The sequence below is a fragment of the Lissotriton helveticus genome, chromosome 12, assembly GCF_964261635.1.
Source record: "Lissotriton helveticus chromosome 12, aLisHel1.1, whole genome shotgun sequence".
Lineage (NCBI taxonomy): Eukaryota > Metazoa > Chordata > Amphibia > Caudata > Salamandridae > Lissotriton > Lissotriton helveticus.
In genome coordinates, this window is record NC_136073.1 from 677,439,068 (window position 1) to 677,457,162 (window position 18,095).

An 18,095-nucleotide genomic window follows, 5' to 3' on the forward strand; every position below is an offset into this window, starting at 1 on the left:
TTGATCTGAGCACGGATAAGAAGGGGGCAAATTTGGAACGCAGAGTTCAAGTTCAAGAGTCAAAATCAAGTTCAAATTGCCATAAGGGAAAATCGGGAGTAAATTCCAAATTTTGAAAATACTTCAAATCAATATTCACTTTAACGGGCACAGTGAAGTAAATGGGCCTGGAAAAAAATAAAGATAGCAAAAATAATAAAAAAAATCCGATGTCCAACATGTGACGTCGGCCACGAAAGATAGAGAAGAGGAAACGCATCTCACTCCAACAGTGTATATGCACAATACGTTGCAACAGCCTCCAACAGGAAGTCCTTGTTCTCCTCTGAAAACATTTCAGCCATCCAATTCAGTAATGGGAAGGAACATACATGTTCCTCAATAACCGGAGCCTCTGGTACCATCAGAGGACAACTCGGGTTCTCTTCCATATAACTGCGTGCCAAGAAGTCATGCACCGCTGCAAAAACATTCCAATGTCCCAGGACTCCGTGCATCGCTGCAAAGGCCATAATCCCGTCGCCAGCACTTCATGAGCGACTAAGGGGCTCATCAGTTGATCATAATCCACGTTGGGAGACAACTTATTGCAGAGACACAAATACAGGGCCCAGTCGAAATTGAAGCTCAGGCAACGAAAGACAGGCTGGACGCATGTGAAAAAGGAAAATCGAAACGATAATCCATAAGCTGCACTCAATGTAGCAAGAGGCAGCGCTCCATAATAATCAAGCATTCGGTTGCGGAGCAGCAACAGCCGTGGCAGATCGTCTTGTAACACAGGACGTGCATCCATTTTGAAATAAACAGAGTAACAGAAGCACTCCTGCAACCAGAGCGAGCATCAAGGGAAATCCACCACACAAGCTGGAAAAAATCAAATGAAAAAATGCCAGGAACACACCAAATATAGTTTGAAAAGAATTCACAAGGCCACTACTAACAACTTTAAAAAAGTGAGCCAGCCCCGTGGTGGAGGAAGCATTAAAGATAGTGTGAAATAATTCTCCGAAATGCAAGGGCAAATCCTTATTTAATAAAGCATGCACCTCTGTGCGGGTGTTTGCCACGTGAAGGACAAATGTTTCACGAGCAGATGTAAGGGCGTTTTCTTTTTGAGACAAAAGAGCTCTTATGCAACTCATCTTGTTGAACTCTGCTTTCAAGGTCGGAATCGACGGCCAGATGGAAACATCCAGCTTTCCATGTGGAGGAGGAAACATTACGTTTTTACAACAAACTGCACGTTCAGAGACCGTAACGATGTAAGGAATTCCAGCTAACATCCCACAACAATCTTCATTATTTAAAAGTAAATAACTACCGTTTGCTAGTAATGTGAATGTGGGTATGATAGCAGGCGTCGTTGTACCTTTCAAAAAGCAGGCTAAATTAGGCGCATCCTGGTTGCAGGAGCCATGCAATTGGATATTCCTACACACAATTTTTTTTTTTTTAACAGTTTTTATTGCAGACTTATGAAATACAGGGTTCAAGCAGTTATTCATCTTCTCCCTGCTGTCAGCTCCCCGCAACCTTCGTTTCCCGTTTAACACAGCCTTTAAGCCCACAACCCGGAGGTCGGGCGGCGTTGTGCAACGTTTCTCAAATCGCAGCAACTCAGTGCTAGGTGCAGCCATAGCACCTGGGAGTTCCACGTCCGCTTTTATTTTTTTCCCCCTCTCAATCTCCACCCCCCCACATCTATGTAACTTACAACTCCCCCCTCCCCACCCACCACCCCTTAGGTCGCGCCCCCTACGCCTGAGCCCGCTGTTAGCCTGACTTCGTGAGTGTAATCAGGAATCGATAAATGTCTAGGTGGTATTTGTATCCTGCATGTGATCAGGGATATTCCTACACACTAATGAGCGATCCGGTGTGGTTGTGCAATCCTCACCATTCAAATAAACCTCTTTTCCCTCCCTCAGGCACCTATAGGTAAAAGGTAGTGTCCAAGCTTCATGGAGATAAGCGGTGCCCAGAGGTTCATATCTGCGAATTGCGTAGTACTTCATGCAAGCTTCGAATTTGAACAAAGGGAAAGGTAATGTTATTAACTCATGGACGAGCCACACAGCAGAATTTGTTTCGGCCACAGAAAACTGCAAAGGTTCTAACTTTTCAACATGTAACATTTAAAAAGTTGCATCTTTCAAAGACATAAAACGCTGCTTGTCAGTCAAGTTAAAAGGGGCAAATAAAGATGATGTGTTCATGTAGTGCCAAGGCACTTTTCCTGCCTTTAACGTTTGCAAAGTCCATGCAAATTGCATAATGGAACACAATTGATTTTGACCATGGTACAAAACAGAGACATCTTCTTGCACAATATCAACAACAAATGAAACAATATTATCTAAAGTAAAAATGCGGGATGAAACTGTGTTAATGCTGTTGTCTACACTGCCAGCACCTTTTCTAAATTTTCTTGATCTATAGCTCTTAAGCGGGAAGCAGCCTCAATCTGGGATAGTTTCCAAACTTCGTTGTAAATAGCATATATCCACCTTTTGGATCTGCCGGAAGCAGGGCCCTTGACAACATCATTTAGATCAACATCGTCAGTCTATGTAGACAAATGAAGCTTAACTGACGCTAAAATGGAGTGTTTGAGCCACTTCTGACATAACTTGCCTACGGAATAGGTAGACAGAGAATGGTCACTCTCAAAACGGGGATCCACCCTAACCTGTGTGTAGCCAGGGGCTAAACCCAGAAAACGATGTTTGCAAGAATCTGCACTTTTGTGCCACAACAACCAACCATTAGGATCCAAACTGGATATGTTAAAAGTAGAATTCAGCAACAGGGTCGGTAATTCTCTGATAGAAAAACTAGTATTATTATCCCAACCGGGGTATTCTTCTAATTCTGGAAAAGAAGGAGCATTTAATTTTTTAGTAGTAGCCAATCCAAAGCAGGTGGCTTGTGAAATAGTAGAATTCAAAAACAACATATGGTTTGGGATGAGACATGCACGATGCAAAGCCTCAGTGCCTTGCACTTGCCAACGTTTAGAACCCCAAACAGATTTGAGATCAATAGTATCTTTCCACAGTTCATAGCCCCCAATAGCCAATTGGTCAAGAAAGGACTTGGAATATAACAATTTTGTGTTGGTAAGTCTAACTTTGGAAGTGGACTTCTCGGTCATCTTAAAATAAAATGCATTGGGATTTGACTGATTAAAATCAGTAAAATAGGTGAACCTCTTTAAAAGAGAACTGGAGCTGCCTTCAGCAGGAGCGGGGCAATGTTCCCATTGCGTATAATTAACCACATTCCTCCTGGTGTTTGCCTTATGCAGGAAATGATTTCCAAAGTGTTGATATCAAAACAAATCACCATAATTCGCCGAATCTAAATATAAATCTTCAGCATCAAAAGCAGCATAATGTTTCATCCCAATCGCAATCGTAAGAGCGTATATTTTGTTTAAACACATCCCCCATAGAAACTCTTAGGACATTCGGGACATTTATAACCTCTGTAGGGCCATGTATTCGAAATTTAACAGCATCCCATACTATCCCATCTAAGATGGGCCAAGCAGTAATGTTTACAAAAGTCAGGTCCCTCTTCAATCTGTGTGATGAGGAGTGGGGTGCCAATGTTTCATTAATGTGCCGAATAGACGTTCTCTCGTCAACGTAGTCTCCGTTTACAAGACAGAAAAAATACACCACAAATCCAATTGACATGAACAAAAAAATTGAAAAAAGTACCAACCAAACGTAAGTCCAAGGAGGAATCAAAAATGTTTTTTAAACCATGTTGCAAAAACAGAGATTTTTGAAGGGGACTTCGATGTGGTAGATTTAGTGTCAAATGAAAATCTGGACTCAGTTGCCAAACAGGTTTGTAAATCGGGCATCGATAAGTCTGTGGGGTAAGTATACTCAGTATCATCAAAATGATCATCAGGTGGGATACTCAATAAAGGACTTGAAACAGCAGGCATCTTGATGGCAAACGTCAGGCCTGGTGTTAGGAGATGGAGCAAAAACAGAATGTCTCAGTATAGATGGACAAGAGACCGCAGGTGTCATACTAAGAAGAATCGGCCACTTTGTGTAATTTGATATTGTTAATGGAGATGTACCTTTTTTCCTTACGACCTGGAAGTGGAGGTAAAATGACTGTTCTTGTGCCCTGCACGCCAAGTACAGGAACTGGAGCTCAATATGAGGGACCAAATTCTTTCTTGTTCTCGATCTTCTCTCGAACCAGTTCTCCAACTCGGGGTAGCCAGCCAACTACCGGAATCTGCAACGCAGCATCTGATGTGGAGGGCAAGTGTTCCTTTGCAAGACCGTCTCTTGTAGATTCTTTAAAACATGATAATGTTAATCTGCGTCAAAGGGGACAGCTGCCGCCACCTGGTCTAGACCTTCAAGGTCCGGGACGAACATTTTGATACCAAAGTGCATCTCGTATGGAGTCCGCCCACCCAGAGACCTTCTAGGGAGACTATTAAGTGCACACTGTACGCTATTGAGATGGGCTAGCCAGTTCCGGCCTGTACCTATAGCTCGGGCTGTCAATGACTGCTTTAAGTCTCGGTTCATTCGTTCCACAACACTATTACCCTCAGGTCTGTATGGAGCCGAAAATTTGACTTGGACCCCCAATGAACCCATGGCATCCTTGTACGCCTTAGAGGCGAACGCTGGACCCTGATCCGAATGGAAGGTGCCACACGCAAAAATTCCCACAAAGACACGCAAATCTATTATGACAGTACGTGAATCAGCACTGCGATGCGGCCACACCCATACAAAGCGCGTGCAAGAATCAACTGCAACTAAGATGTACTTATACGCAGTATCAGAGGTAAAAGGTCCGCAGTGATCTAAATAAACACAACCAAGTGGTCTATTAGAAATGTACAACTGTGTCTGGGACAGACGCGCAGCAGTTGAAGGTTTTATCTGCTTACAAATGTCACATTGAAGGACATAATAACCCGTCTGTTTGTACAGTCCCCACCACCAGAAATGTTGTTGTAACTGAGATACAGTAGCCGAAACGCCTGCATGCGCGGACGCAACACCCTCGTGGGCAGCTGTAATCAGTGTGGACCTGCGGTCCGCGTTGGGAATCAATCTCTCACCAATGTCCGGTATTTTCACATAAGGAACTTTTTCAGGACTTAAATGATAAGAATACTTTGAAGGAAATCCAGTAGGATATTTATTTCCTTTCTCAGTAGCGGCAATTGCTGCCAAGATGTCATCATCAACCTTACTTTTGGAACGTGTAACTGCTGCAACCAAATATGTTGAAACTGCTGTCTTCGCGGCCTCAGCGGCCAAACTATTGCCAACAGCGTGAACTCCCACACGTTGATGACCAAGAGTATGAATTACATACACGAGTGTCAGCTGCTCTTTAAATTCAGCCACTCAAACCCAGATCACTTTATGTTTTATTGTGCTACCCTTGGAATCACGAAAGTCATTCTGAGTCCAAAAGAACAGGTTGTCCTTGTAAGACTGGACACAGTAGTAAGAGTCACTCACAATGAGTGTAGACACACCAGGATCAGCGTACTCTAATGCAAGCATCAAAGCACGGAGCTCTACCAATTGGGCGGTACAGTCCCCTAATGTCTGCGTATGTACGAGATCTGACTTGAATTCACCATTCACCATGGTACCAACCACAATGGCGCAAGCTGAGACGTATGTGTGCTTAGACCCATGCGCAACTTGCGCTGAACCATCAGTGTAAATGATACAATGGAAATCCTCCAAAGGGCGCATAGTCAACGGAGCAGGATGAACAAACTCACACTGCAAAAATTCCTGCGACTGTAAGGAGGCGTCAAAAATGAACGTGACAGCCGGAGACGTCAATGATGATGCCCATTGTATCCACCGTGGGTGCAAAGCTTTAGAGTTAGGTACACTGGCTTTCGTCACTGCCTCCAAGGCAGGATACGGGATAAAAACCAACATGCGTTTTCCCTGCGACAGTGCGCTTTCCTTTAGAATCTCCATTTGTACTGCTGTCAAAACTTTTTCCACAGTGGAAAACAGCATTTCAGCCGAAGTGTACAAGTGTGACTTCTAAGCGATAGGTACTGTCACCTTCGTTAAAAGTAAGGTATGTAAAACCCACCGCCCCAGGGATGACTCTTATCACCTTGTGAATATCCCCCTGCGTCAGCAACATTCGGAAATTCTTGTGTAGCTCCACGCCGACGACGTCACAGAATCATGGCATCGCGCGCGGCTCCGCTGATGTCACCGACCCTATAATAGGCCTACGTCGGCGTGATGACATCTGTTCCGCCCTTTTTTCCGTGCCTTCGAGGCACACGGACGGACCGATAACAGTAGATATATACACAGTGTACACAGTACAAAATAGTCAAAGTAACTCACACAGTGTGAAGACAATGTAGCAACTCAAGTATAATAAACACACTTCATTTGCCAGTAACATATATACATTAAAACAATGCCATTATCTTAGGTATAGAAGAGTGGACAACGGGGAGGCGGGTGGGCATGTGAGGAATCCACAGGCAGATACTGTATCCACCAGAAAAAGCGTTACCGAAGGTAAGTAACTTGTTCTTCTGATGGATACATCTGCCAGTGGATTCCTCACTTTGTGACTAGAGTCCCACAGCAGTCCCCACTCCCAGAGGAGGGTGTCCACTCTCCTATACCAGAAAGTCTTGGAGGACAGAACGCGCAAAGTGGCCGTCCCTCCTCACTTTGGAATCCAAGCAGTAATGCTTCGCGAAAGTGTGGAGGGAAGCCTAAGTCGCTGCTCTACAAATGTCCTCTACAGGTACACCCCTAGACAAAGCAGATGTAGCAGACCTTGCTCTAGTAGAATGAGCTCTCAACCCTTCGGGAGGTTCCTTACCCGCCAGAGAGTAGCATATCTTGATACACAAGACAATCCATCTTGACAGCGTGCGCTTGTGCACCGCCTTGCCTCTTCTGGCTCCAACAAAACCCACAAAGAGCTGGTCATCCACTCTGAACTCTCTCGTTATGTCCAAGTAGAAGCTCACCGCCCTCTTAGGGTCCAATCGGTGAAGTATCTCCTCCTTGGAAGGATGAGGGTAGGGAGGGTAATGGATTGCCCCAGATGAAAAGGGGTTACCACCTTAGGCAGAAAAGCAGCCCTGGTCCTGAGTACCATTCGTTCAGCATGAATGGTCAAAAATGGGGGCTTTGAACTAAGAGCTTGAAGCTCACTTACCCTCCTTGTCGAGGTAATTGCAATCAGGAAGACCGTTTTAAAAGACAACAGTCTCAAGGGACACTTGTGCAAAGGTTCAAAAGGCGAACCCATCAAGAAAGTGAGCACAAGATTCAAGTACCATTGAGGCACAATAAAGGGAGAAGGAGGAAATGTATTTGTAAGGCCCTTTAGAACCCTTAAAACAATAGGAGATCTAAATAAGGACAGCTGATCCGGCAGACAGAGAAATGCCGACAAGGCCGAAAGATAACCTTTCACTGTAGCTACAGCAAACCCTTGCTGAGCCAAAGAAAGCACAAACTGAAGAATGTCAGACAATCGAGCCTTCAAAGGGTCAATGGATTTCTCCCCACACCAAGAGACAAATTTAGACCACCTATAAGAGTAGATAGACTTGGTGGAATGACGCCTGGCTGATAAGATGACATCCACCACATCATGGGGAGAGAAAAAGAATTCAGGTTGCCCCGTTCAATCTCCAGGCATGAAGGTGTAAGGTTTGGAGGTTGGGGTGTAGAACCTGCCCCTCCATCTGAGAGACGAGATCTGCCCTGAGATGGAGACGGAGCGGCGGGCACGAGGAGAGGTGGATAAGATCTGTGTACCACACCCTTCTTGGCCAATCCGGGGCGATCAATATGACTTGGGCCCGGTCTTGGCGAATCTTCCTCAGAACCCGAGGAATCAAGGGTTTGGGAGGAAACGCGTAAAGGAGTTTTGAGTCCCAACTCAACTGAAACGCGTCCCCCAGATACTGGAGACTGCAGAACGACGGGCAGTGAGCATTCCCGTGAGTGGCAAATAGGTCCACCCGAGGAGTCCCCCACGTCCGAAAGACGTGACGAACCACCTTCGGATGAAGCCTCCACTAGTGATCGGCTGAGAACTGCCGACTGAGACTGTCTGCACGCACCTTCAGAACCCCGGCCAGATGATTTGCCATCAGACAAATCTGATGGTCCTGAACCCAGGACCAGAGACGGAGAGCCTCTCTGCAGAGACAATGCGACCCCACTCCTCCCTGTTTGTTGACATACCACATCGCGATAGTGTTGTCCGTCAGGACTTGAACTGACTGACCGCGAAGGGAAGGGAGGAAGGCCTTGAGCGCTAAACGTATCGCCCGCAACTCTAAAAGGTTAATGTGAAGCAACCTTTCCTCTGGAGACCAAAGACCCTTGATCTCCAGATCCCCCAGATGAGCACCCCACCCTAAAGTAGATACATCCGTTATTACTGTGGCAACCGGAGGAGGAAGATGGAAGGGCCTTCCTTGAGACAGATTGCCCTCCACGCTCCACCAAGACAGATTCGCTGCAGCTTCTCTGGAGACCCTCACTGACTCCCTGAGATCTCTGTTATGCTGATACTACAGCCTGCGGAGGCACCACTGGAGTGCCCTCATGTGCCAGCGTGCATGGTTGACCAACAGAATGCAAGAAGCCATCAGACCGAGCAGACGGAGGACCTTCAGGACTGGAACGACCGCTCCATTGTAAAATATAGGAATCATTTCCTGTATGTCGCGAATCCTTTGAGGTGGAGGGAATGCCCGACATACAGTTGGACCCAGTACAGCACCAATGAACAGGTTGCGCTTTGAGGGCACCAGGTGAGATTTGGGCACATTTATCGAAAAACCCAATCTGTACAACAACTGAGTTGTGACTTGCAAATGATGGAGCACTTTCACGGAGATTCTGCTTTGATCAGCCAATCGTCCAGATAAGGGAATACTGGTATCCCTGACCTTCTGAGATGTGCTGCCATCACCTTGGTGAAGACTCGAGATGCAGTAGTAAGACCAAACGGAAGGACCGCAAACTGGTAATGTTGCGAACCCACCGTGAAACGGAGATACTTCCTGTGTGACTTCAGGATGGGGATGTGGAAATATGCATCCTGCAAGTCGATCGACACCATCCAGTTTTTTTCCAGCAACGCCTGAAGAACCTGCGCAAGGGTGAGCATCTTGAACTTCTCCTGCTTCAGAAAGAGGTTCAAGATCCTGAGGTCCAGGATTGGACGAAGTCTGCCATCCTTCTTGGGAATCAGGAAATACCGGGAGTAGCATCCCTGACCCCTTTCCTGCTCCGGAACCACCTCTATCGCACCTTTTCTTAATAACGCCAGGACTTCCTCCTGCAGAAGCAACAGGTGGTCCTCTGAGCAAAACCCTTGTCAAGGAGGGTAATTTGGTGGGAACTCCCGAAAGGGAAGAGCATACTCATTCTCCACGAGATTGGGAACCCAAAGGTCCGATGTGACCGATTCCCAATCTTGTAGAAAATAGGTAAGCCGACCCCCCACAGGACCCGCATGATCCGGAATGGCGGATCTAGGGCTGCTTTGCTGAAGTTGGTGGGGGGTGGGAAGAGGAAGAAGAGGAGGAGGAGGAGGCTTGACGTCCCCGAGGACGAGCTTTTTGTCTGCCTCTGTATGATTTATACAGTGGATTTTGCTGCTGTTGCTGCTGTTGCGACTGTTTATAGGGACGAAAGGAGGACCTTCCAAATCCCCTATACCTTTTTCCCACAGTTCCTCTAGACTGCAGACCCAAAGACCTAGCTGTTGCTCTGCTGTCTTTGAACCTCTCCAATGCAGCATCAGCCTTTTTCCCAAAAAGTAACAAGCCATCAAAGGGCAAATCCATTAAAGCAGCCTGGACATCCGCAGAGAATTCAGAAGACTTCAACCATGCCCCTCTTCTGGTGGCAATTGAAGAACCCATGACCTAATCAGCTGTGTCCAACCCACTCTAGATAACTTGCCGAGCAGCAGCTTGAGTGTCAACAAGCACCTCATTAAAAAAAATTCTGTCCTCCTCTGGAATTTTAGGGGGCAACTGTTTCACAGAATCCATCAAGGCATGGATGTAACGCCCCAAGAGGCATGTGGCATTTGTTGACTTGAGAGCCATGCTCGCTGATGAAAAGACCTTATTTGTTGCTTGGTCTTGTGTTTTTGATTCTTTGTCCCCAGGCACCTGAGGGAAGGCACCTGCAGATTTCTTGGAGCAGGCTGCCTGCACCACCAAGCTCTCCGGCAAAGGATGTGAAGATAAAAAGTCTGGGTCTCCAGGAGCCACCGTATACCTTCTTGCAACAGCGTTAGAAACTGCAGGAGCCGTAAGAGGTCTACTCCATACCTCCAAGATTGGTTCCGTCAAAGCTTCATTGAAAGGAAGCATGGGCTCTACCACAGAAGATGGGGAGTGGAGGACTTCTGTCAAAATATTAGACTTATATTCCGCAGTAGGCAGGTTCAAACTCAACAGCTCTGCTGCCTTCTTGTTAACCACATGGTACGGAGCCAAATCCTTTGAAGGGGCATCTGAGACAGGGGCTAAATCCCAATCCGGAGACTGCTCCAGTCTACTAGTCTCCCTTAAGTCATCAAAGAAATCCTCTGATTCCTGTAGCTCACCCTCTTCTATCTCGGCTTCTCTGTATCATTGTTCCTCCATAAGCCACTGTGCCTCACGCCTGGACCTCTCCTTTGGGAACGGCGTCGGTGGATTCGGAATCGACTCCGACGGAGCCGGAGGCGGCGTCGAGCTCGGAGCCGGAGGACATGGCCGCTGTTCTCGAGGTCGGACAGAAAACAGCGCCGGTGACGAAGGAATCGGCGTTGATGACCTCGGCGGCGCCGGCATAAAAGGTATGAAAGACGCCAGAGCATACGTCTGGGGGACTCTCAGATTAAAAGCCATCGGACCCATGGGACCAACCGGTGCTCCAGAGGGGTACATGGCTCTCGAGAAGACTGCCTACATCACGTTTAAATACTGAGTAGGGTCTTGACCCGGGCCTGGAAAGGGAGGGTATGACCCCACAGGCTGCTCTCGAGAAGGCACCGGATTCTTGTCGACTTCTTCTTCTTCTTCGGGTTGGTGAGCCGGAGTTGTCAAACCCTCAGGCACAGGAGCCTCTACCTCTTCTCGAGTTGGTGTTCGAGACAGTGCCGGAGAGGGATTGGACACCGGAGCCGGTGAATGCTCCGGCGACTCCATGGGAGAGACCTCACCTTCCGGATCCAGAACCTCTGGAGAAGGAGATGTATAATCTCTACGATGCCTTCTACTTGGTGACTTCGGTCTCGAATCTGAATCTTTACCCAAATGGTGTCGAGATCCGTGCTTCCTCTTCTTGTGCTTCTTTTTTGTCGACCTGGAAGCATGTCCCGATGATGACTTCGAAGGAGATCTCGACTTCGACCTCAACCTCGACTTCAACCGTCTCGATCGCGATCTCGAGGCCTTCTTGTCCTTTTTACCTTTCAACTTGGCAACCAGGAGATTCGCCTCTCTTTCACGAAGGGCCTTGGGATTCATCTTCTTACAGGATGAACAACCCTGGACATCATGGTCTGAGCTCAGACACCATACGCATTCTTCATGCGGATCCGTGATTGACATAATTTTACCACATTCACCACATGGCTTGAATCCGGTCTTCTTTGAGGACATCTCGACAGGAGACAGCGATACAAGAAACACGAAAACCAACAAACAGTAACAAAGTTACTATAAAAGCTACAGAGGATCCCTCGAAAACCGTTAGCGTCGATGACGCGGAAAAAAGGGAACTGATGTCATCACGCTGATGTAGGCCTATTATGGGGTCGGGGACGTCAGTGGAGCCGCACGCGATGCCGTGCTTCTGTGACGTCGTCCACGTCGGCCTGGAGCTCCAAAAGAATTTCCGAATGTTGCTGACGCAGGGGGATATTCACAAGGTGAGGTATCCACTGGCTGATGTATCCATCAGAAATAAGTACTACTCAAGTGTCATGAAATAAGACCACCATCGTTAGGGTGCCATGTTGCAGGGATTCTCCTCAGACACAGAACTGTGCACAGAGACTCAGGACCTCAGTGAATCAGGGTGTGCCAAAAACTCACCTTAGTACCCAAAATCCCCTACCAGACTAGCATCAGTGTCACATTGGCTCTTCGACCTTTAGCAAAAATACCAATGATTAGACAACCCAGAACATGCGACTTAGGTTACCTCAGGCAATGTGGAAAACAAGAACACTCTTTCGTTATACTCTCATACCAGTCCAAACAGGGAGTAAAAAGAGACACAAGCAAGTTTGAAATGTTTATTTCTAACGCCGTGTTCTCATGCGCAGCACTTTAGCTAATTCAAGCAGACATATTACTAGAAACAAGATTGTCAGCATAGTTACTATTCCATAAAATACAAAGGGAGAAAGCATTTTATAATGCTAAATGGAAACAGGTTTAAAATATACCTATATTTCACCCTCCCTTGCTAGTAGGTTATTTTATAACTACAGAAGGTCTCTTGGGATTACATAGGCGGCCCCATACCTCTGGTATTAGCAGAAGTGGATCACATCAAGTTTTGCACAAGCTCTCAGCATACAAATGTTCTCCAAGTGTATGTGATCATGCCTACGCAGTGCATTATTAAACACGCCAATATCGGAGGTGGCCACAGCTGCATATGTCTTCTGTCTAGAACGTGCGCTGATCAGTCTGAACAACAACCACAGTGTTGAAATAACCTTGAAGGCCTCGGCACTCACTGGTCAGACTAAGCTTACCAAGCAAGGCTACTAATGTAGAAAAACACGTTATTCTCGTGTGAAGCAAAAAACTCTGCCAAACTCTAAACAATTAATAAAGTGTGTGCCCTGTGCAAAAGGCAGCAGAAAGGAAAAATGGCGTTTAAACTTCTAATAAGCTCATGTCAACCTAACACTGTGTGATTGCAAGACTTAGCCCCACGACAAAGGATGACACCTTACTTCATAGATTATCTCATTCTTTCACCCTAATTCATTTGCCAATCCCAATTTATCTGCGCCAGAGGAAAAATAGTTCAGTAGGGCATCTGAGGACATGCCAAATGGGATTTTCCATATAAGATATTTCTGTGCACGTAACTCGAAGACTGCTGACGGAACGGTCACCACATTTGTATGCCACAGGAGCCTTTGTCATGCGGAACATTTTATTGTTTTTGTGAAAAACCCGTTCAGATGTTCTGAAGTTGTAGGCTAAATTGGAAGTGAGCAGGGCACACATCAAAGTATGCATGTTTTACCAGTTGTTCAACAACTAACAGATCATGGACAAACCGGGACACAATGGCCGTGTACAAAAAACACTCTGCCAATGCACACTAGACACTGAGAGGACGTTTTCACTCTTTTCAATGTTCACAAGCAGTGAGAGGAAAAAGGGAAAAAAGAAGGTAAGGGAAACAACAAATCAGCATAGCAAGACGATCAACACATAGTCACAGTCATTTTTTTACTTAGGGTATTTTTTTAATTTGTCATGCGCAGTGGGCATCATGAGGCTGTTAACCTCACTGTGTAAGGACTGTGGCAAGGGAGACACACAATGGTCTTGATGCAGGAATTGGGACGCACATTAAGTAGCTCCAATGGGCATCATCACATTAGACTGTGTGCCTTGCCACGATTTGCAGGTAGGAATCAACATAGCTGTGCTTCTACATGGGGGAGAGAAAACACACCCTTCCAATGCTTCTACTGAACATAATCAAATTCTGTAGTGCTTTGATGTTTAAATTACTTTAATATACATAAATGTCTAATTTCCTTTTATGCTGCATTATGATAACCAAACAGGAAGTTCCCCACGGACAAAGGAAGATTATGATTAGATGTATGCTGAGATGTATTTTGTACTCAGTCATATTTCTCTATTTATACTGTGGTGAGAGCGGTGGCACCAGGTGAGCAGCACAAACACTCAGCATCTTGTCAATGTCAACCTGGGTCGACTTGTCCAGCTCCGGCTTCACCTGCCTCCCAAAGGACAGGCTTTTCATCATTTTCAGATTGTCTTCCTTTACCCCTGCTGGTTAAACAGTGCAGATTATTACAACATAAAACATGTATTAAATGTTTGCATGCTTTCATTGCATTAAATGTACTGGCAGCAAAATCCTTATTTCAAAGTGAACTTTGAAAACGAGACCATGTTTCTCAGGTCCTGGAGAAATATGGGGTTTTTATCATCATCACTGTGCAAGCTTTATGTACAAAGAAATGTCACATTGTGAAGCATTATGAGCTAGACACAATATTTCTTAAGGAATTCGGCAACGAAAATCACGTGGCAAGTGCACTAAATCCATACTTCGGCAGTAAACACCACAGATATAGAATAGCCAATTCCATTGGCCTTAACCATTTTCCATTGATTTAGCAGCAATATATTAATGAAAAGGAAAACAAAACCTACACATTCTAATTCCACGCAATGCGCATTGTTGGCTGCATCTTAAAGCAAATAGCTTCAACAGTCTTCCTGCACTATGGACAGAATGTGTTTTGAACAATGCAATTTAGTTTAATTTTCTTTTTATTGCAGACAAACAATATTGTCCAGTATTTCATCTACTTTGTTTCAATAAACGTCTGTTTACAAAAAGATATTTTAAAGTAAACTACCCAAAGTAAACATGCACTATAAAAATACATAATGGGTAACTTAATATGGTCGCATGTGGCCATCTTGTGGTTGGTGGTGATCTATGATTGTCTAAGGTCTTATGTTTTATGATGTCCCCAGAACTTCTCAATTAAAATGTTGGACATATTGGACTTTTTTACCTGGTTACCCTTTCAGGATTTTCTATGTATATTTATGTGTTTCATAATTTGCCAGAAATAAGAATCACTCTTGGTTTTGATATAAGATTAAAGAGACCTTTAACATTCAACTTTTGTTTGTGTCAGTAAAATTAGAAATAAGTTACAATTACCTGCAACATTTGATCTGTGGGAATGGTTTTGCATCTTGGATACCTCAGGTTTTATTAGTCTCCCCCTGAAAATAGTGAGACTATAGCAAAGTCATTAGAACTAGTAGGCAATCTAAGAAGGGAAGATGGTTGTTACCTGTGAACTGCTTAGAAATGTTGTTGCTTCTTTGGTTGTTTAGTTTGGCTGTTGGCACAGTCTGTCAATTTTGGTTACACAGATAAAGGAAATTGCTTAGATTCTTTTGACTTGGTACTTGAATTATTTTTGTAGGAGGAACATAATTATGTTCTGTCGAGGGTGCCAGGTCCACTTTTGAGCTTCATCATCCTTACAAGCTGATCCAACACCTTTTAACAGGGTTCTTTTGACCTAATAGGATGGGAGAAATCCAAAGCCGTAATGTGTATATGTAGGCTGTCCTGTTTTAGGTTTAAACCTATAATAACTGATAAAACCCCACCGAAAGAGAAATAGCCCTCACCAGTGTAAATATATAAACACTGAAAAACACCTGCACAACCACAAACTAAATTCCATTCAAAGAAAGGAAAAGGAGAGTGAAAGAGTCATTTTTATTTCTGAAGGGGCCAATACATTGTAACTAGCAAGGTAGCAGTAAGAAAGACTGGCCTAACATTATTTTACTCGAGGTTTGTTGTTTAGGGATATCGCTATACTATTGTTTCTTCCTTTTGCTTTTTTCAAGTTTTGTGGTCTAAAGATGCAGGATATATAAGCATGTTTTAGGTCTTGTTAATTATCTCATAAATTGTATAGAATCAGGAAATAAGATCATATTTGATATTTTGGCTATGTTTGATTATTTCACTGATGGGTAAAATGGCTGGTTTCATAAGAATCTTTCCCAATATGTACCATCACTTTTACCCACAGAGAATGGGTAAAACCCCTTGATACATCAGCCTCCTTTTCTAGCAAGTCAGCATTGATAGTAGGTGAATTGCCAAACACCCCAGGCTTTAAACGTTCAATGCAAGGTGTAGTGACAGGTATATGTAAAAAGAGTGCTATCACCAAGCATCTGGGATAGTGGTGAAAACATGACACCCGACTTTTGGAAAACATGGAACTCAGTGTCACTTGGAATGCTGCTGCAAAGAGTTCTTACCAAGTGCAACAAAGATTGGAGTGGTATTGTTGGTATTTGCAGTGATTCAGCTACGTATATGAAAAAGTTGTGGGAGGACTTGTCAAAATCGATACCTGAGCAGAAATGCTTCCCTGTAAGAGATCCTTGCCACTTGCTAGTTGGTATGCTGTAAGCATCTTTACAATCTTTTCATCCGGTCCCTGGAGCAATGCCGCGTCCCATCATAGCTCGGTTATTAAATTATAGGGATCGGGACTCTATTCTATGACTGGCTAGAGAGAAGTGTTCCATAAGCTATCAAGGAAACGCACTGTCCTTTTTCCTGGACTTCACAACAGCGGTGCAGGCAGCCAGGAGAGAATTTATACCAGTAAAAAATCTCCTGATGTCATAGGACGTTCCCTACGCAATGCTGTATCTGGCTTGCCTTAGAATTGGTCCTGAGGGTGCCACCAAGATCTTAACCAGCCCAAAAGCTGCACTAGACCATGCCAAAACTCTGAAAAAGCGCAGGCGAAAAAACCACTAATGATCCAGACGATAAGGAACAGTGAATCTCTCAATGTGTTGTGCCGTATATGAAGTGAGAGGCGCTGACTTATAAAGTGCTCCTTGTAAGGTTATGGCTAAAATGTGCATATGTGCATCCACTGGTTGAGGGCTGCATTTGTTTTTGTTGTTTTGTTTTGTTAATAGCTGGTGATTTAATTGCTGCTCTGTTGTCCTTGATCTATAACTGAGATAATGTTGCTTTTAACTTGGAATGTGTGCAGGTTAAATAACCCCCCAAAACTTAGTACTGTCTTAGCCTATGTAGATAGGCTGGATGTGCAAATCGCTTTCCTCTAGCAAACGCATCTTACTAAATTCACTGAGACTAATGTGGGGGCTAAGTGGTCTGGGATGAGAGTGGCGGCATCGTATTCCTCTTACTCTAGAGGTGTGATGATCTTAGTTAAAAAAGGTACACCATTTACGATGATTAGATCTGAGGTAGATGAGCAGGGCGGAGTGGTAATAGTCATGGGGAAGTTGGGAGGCACAACAGTACTGCTGGCTGATGTATATGGACCCAATATTGACGATCCTGCTTTTTCAATGATGTATGGTGACATATTTCCATGTTCCCCCCACGCGGTTGTGCTTTTTGGCGGTGACTTTAATATATGCCTGGATACTAGTCTAGACCGCTCACAGGGTGTAGTGGGACGTGGGATGCAGGGTTCACAGGTATTGTTAAAGTTGATGGAAGCTGGGGGTCTTAGGGATGTATGGAGACTCCGAAATCCCACAGTCAGGGAAAGCACATTTGTACACAGGTTGTGATCCAGACTGGACTAATGGTTGGTGTCCGAGGAGGCTTGCCCCTGGGCAGTCACAGTTAGCCATTTTTCAAAAACACTCTTGAATCACTCCCCTGTGATGCTGGAGCTGTGTGTCCCCGAGTGTGCGAGACCCCCGTTTCAATGGAGATTACAGCAGTCTTCACTGAATGACCCTGTCTTTCGTGACACAATAAGAAATGCCATCAGGAACTTCTTTGTAGAAAATGAAGGTTCAGTCGATAGTGCGGGGACCTTATGGGTTGCTTTTAAAGTGAGTAAATGGGGGGAATGCATTGGTGCACAGGCGGCACTCCTGAAAGATCTCCAACACAGAATCCGATGGTTGGCAGCGCAGATCACAGTGCTGGAACAGGAGTATGAGTCGAACCCCGCACCAGCAACACTTGCCAAAATCGGGGACCTGGTTTCAGACCATAACCAAACAGCCGATAAAGAGATCCTGCATAGATCTGGACAAAGCAAAGCGCGCTAATGTGGGGAGGAGGGTAGGCCTAGTCACTCACTGGCTCAAAAGAACTCAATGCCGAGGGTCAGGAACATATTGTTGAGATGCTGGATGGGGATGCTGTCGAGCGACACTCCACTTCGGATACAAGATACTCTTGGATTTTTCCTCTGAACCATATGGGGATAGA

At 45.0% G+C, this 18,095-nt stretch overlaps 1 protein-coding gene and 1 long non-coding RNA gene across 4 annotated transcripts in view; one reads left to right on the forward strand and one right to left on the reverse strand.

Annotated features, from left to right (window-relative positions):
* Positions 1-18,095, forward strand: part of LOC144798450 (uncharacterized) — a 1,486,395-nt gene that overhangs the window by 86,168 nt on the left and 1,382,132 nt on the right. The window lies entirely within an intron of this gene.
* C12H16orf86 (chromosome 12 C16orf86 homolog) overlaps positions 13,647-18,095 on the reverse strand; it is a 257,140-nt gene continuing 252,691 nt past the window's right edge. The window contains exon 5 of one of the 2 annotated variants that reach the window (XM_078669328.1): positions 13,647-14,089. In XM_078669328.1, coding sequence (XP_078525454.1) covers positions 13,935-14,089 — 155 coding nt within the window. In that variant the 3' untranslated portion in view covers positions 13,647-13,934. Of the gene's footprint in view, positions 14,093-18,095 lie in introns of both variants that reach the window. The other variant, XM_078669327.1, reaches the window with a different exon arrangement.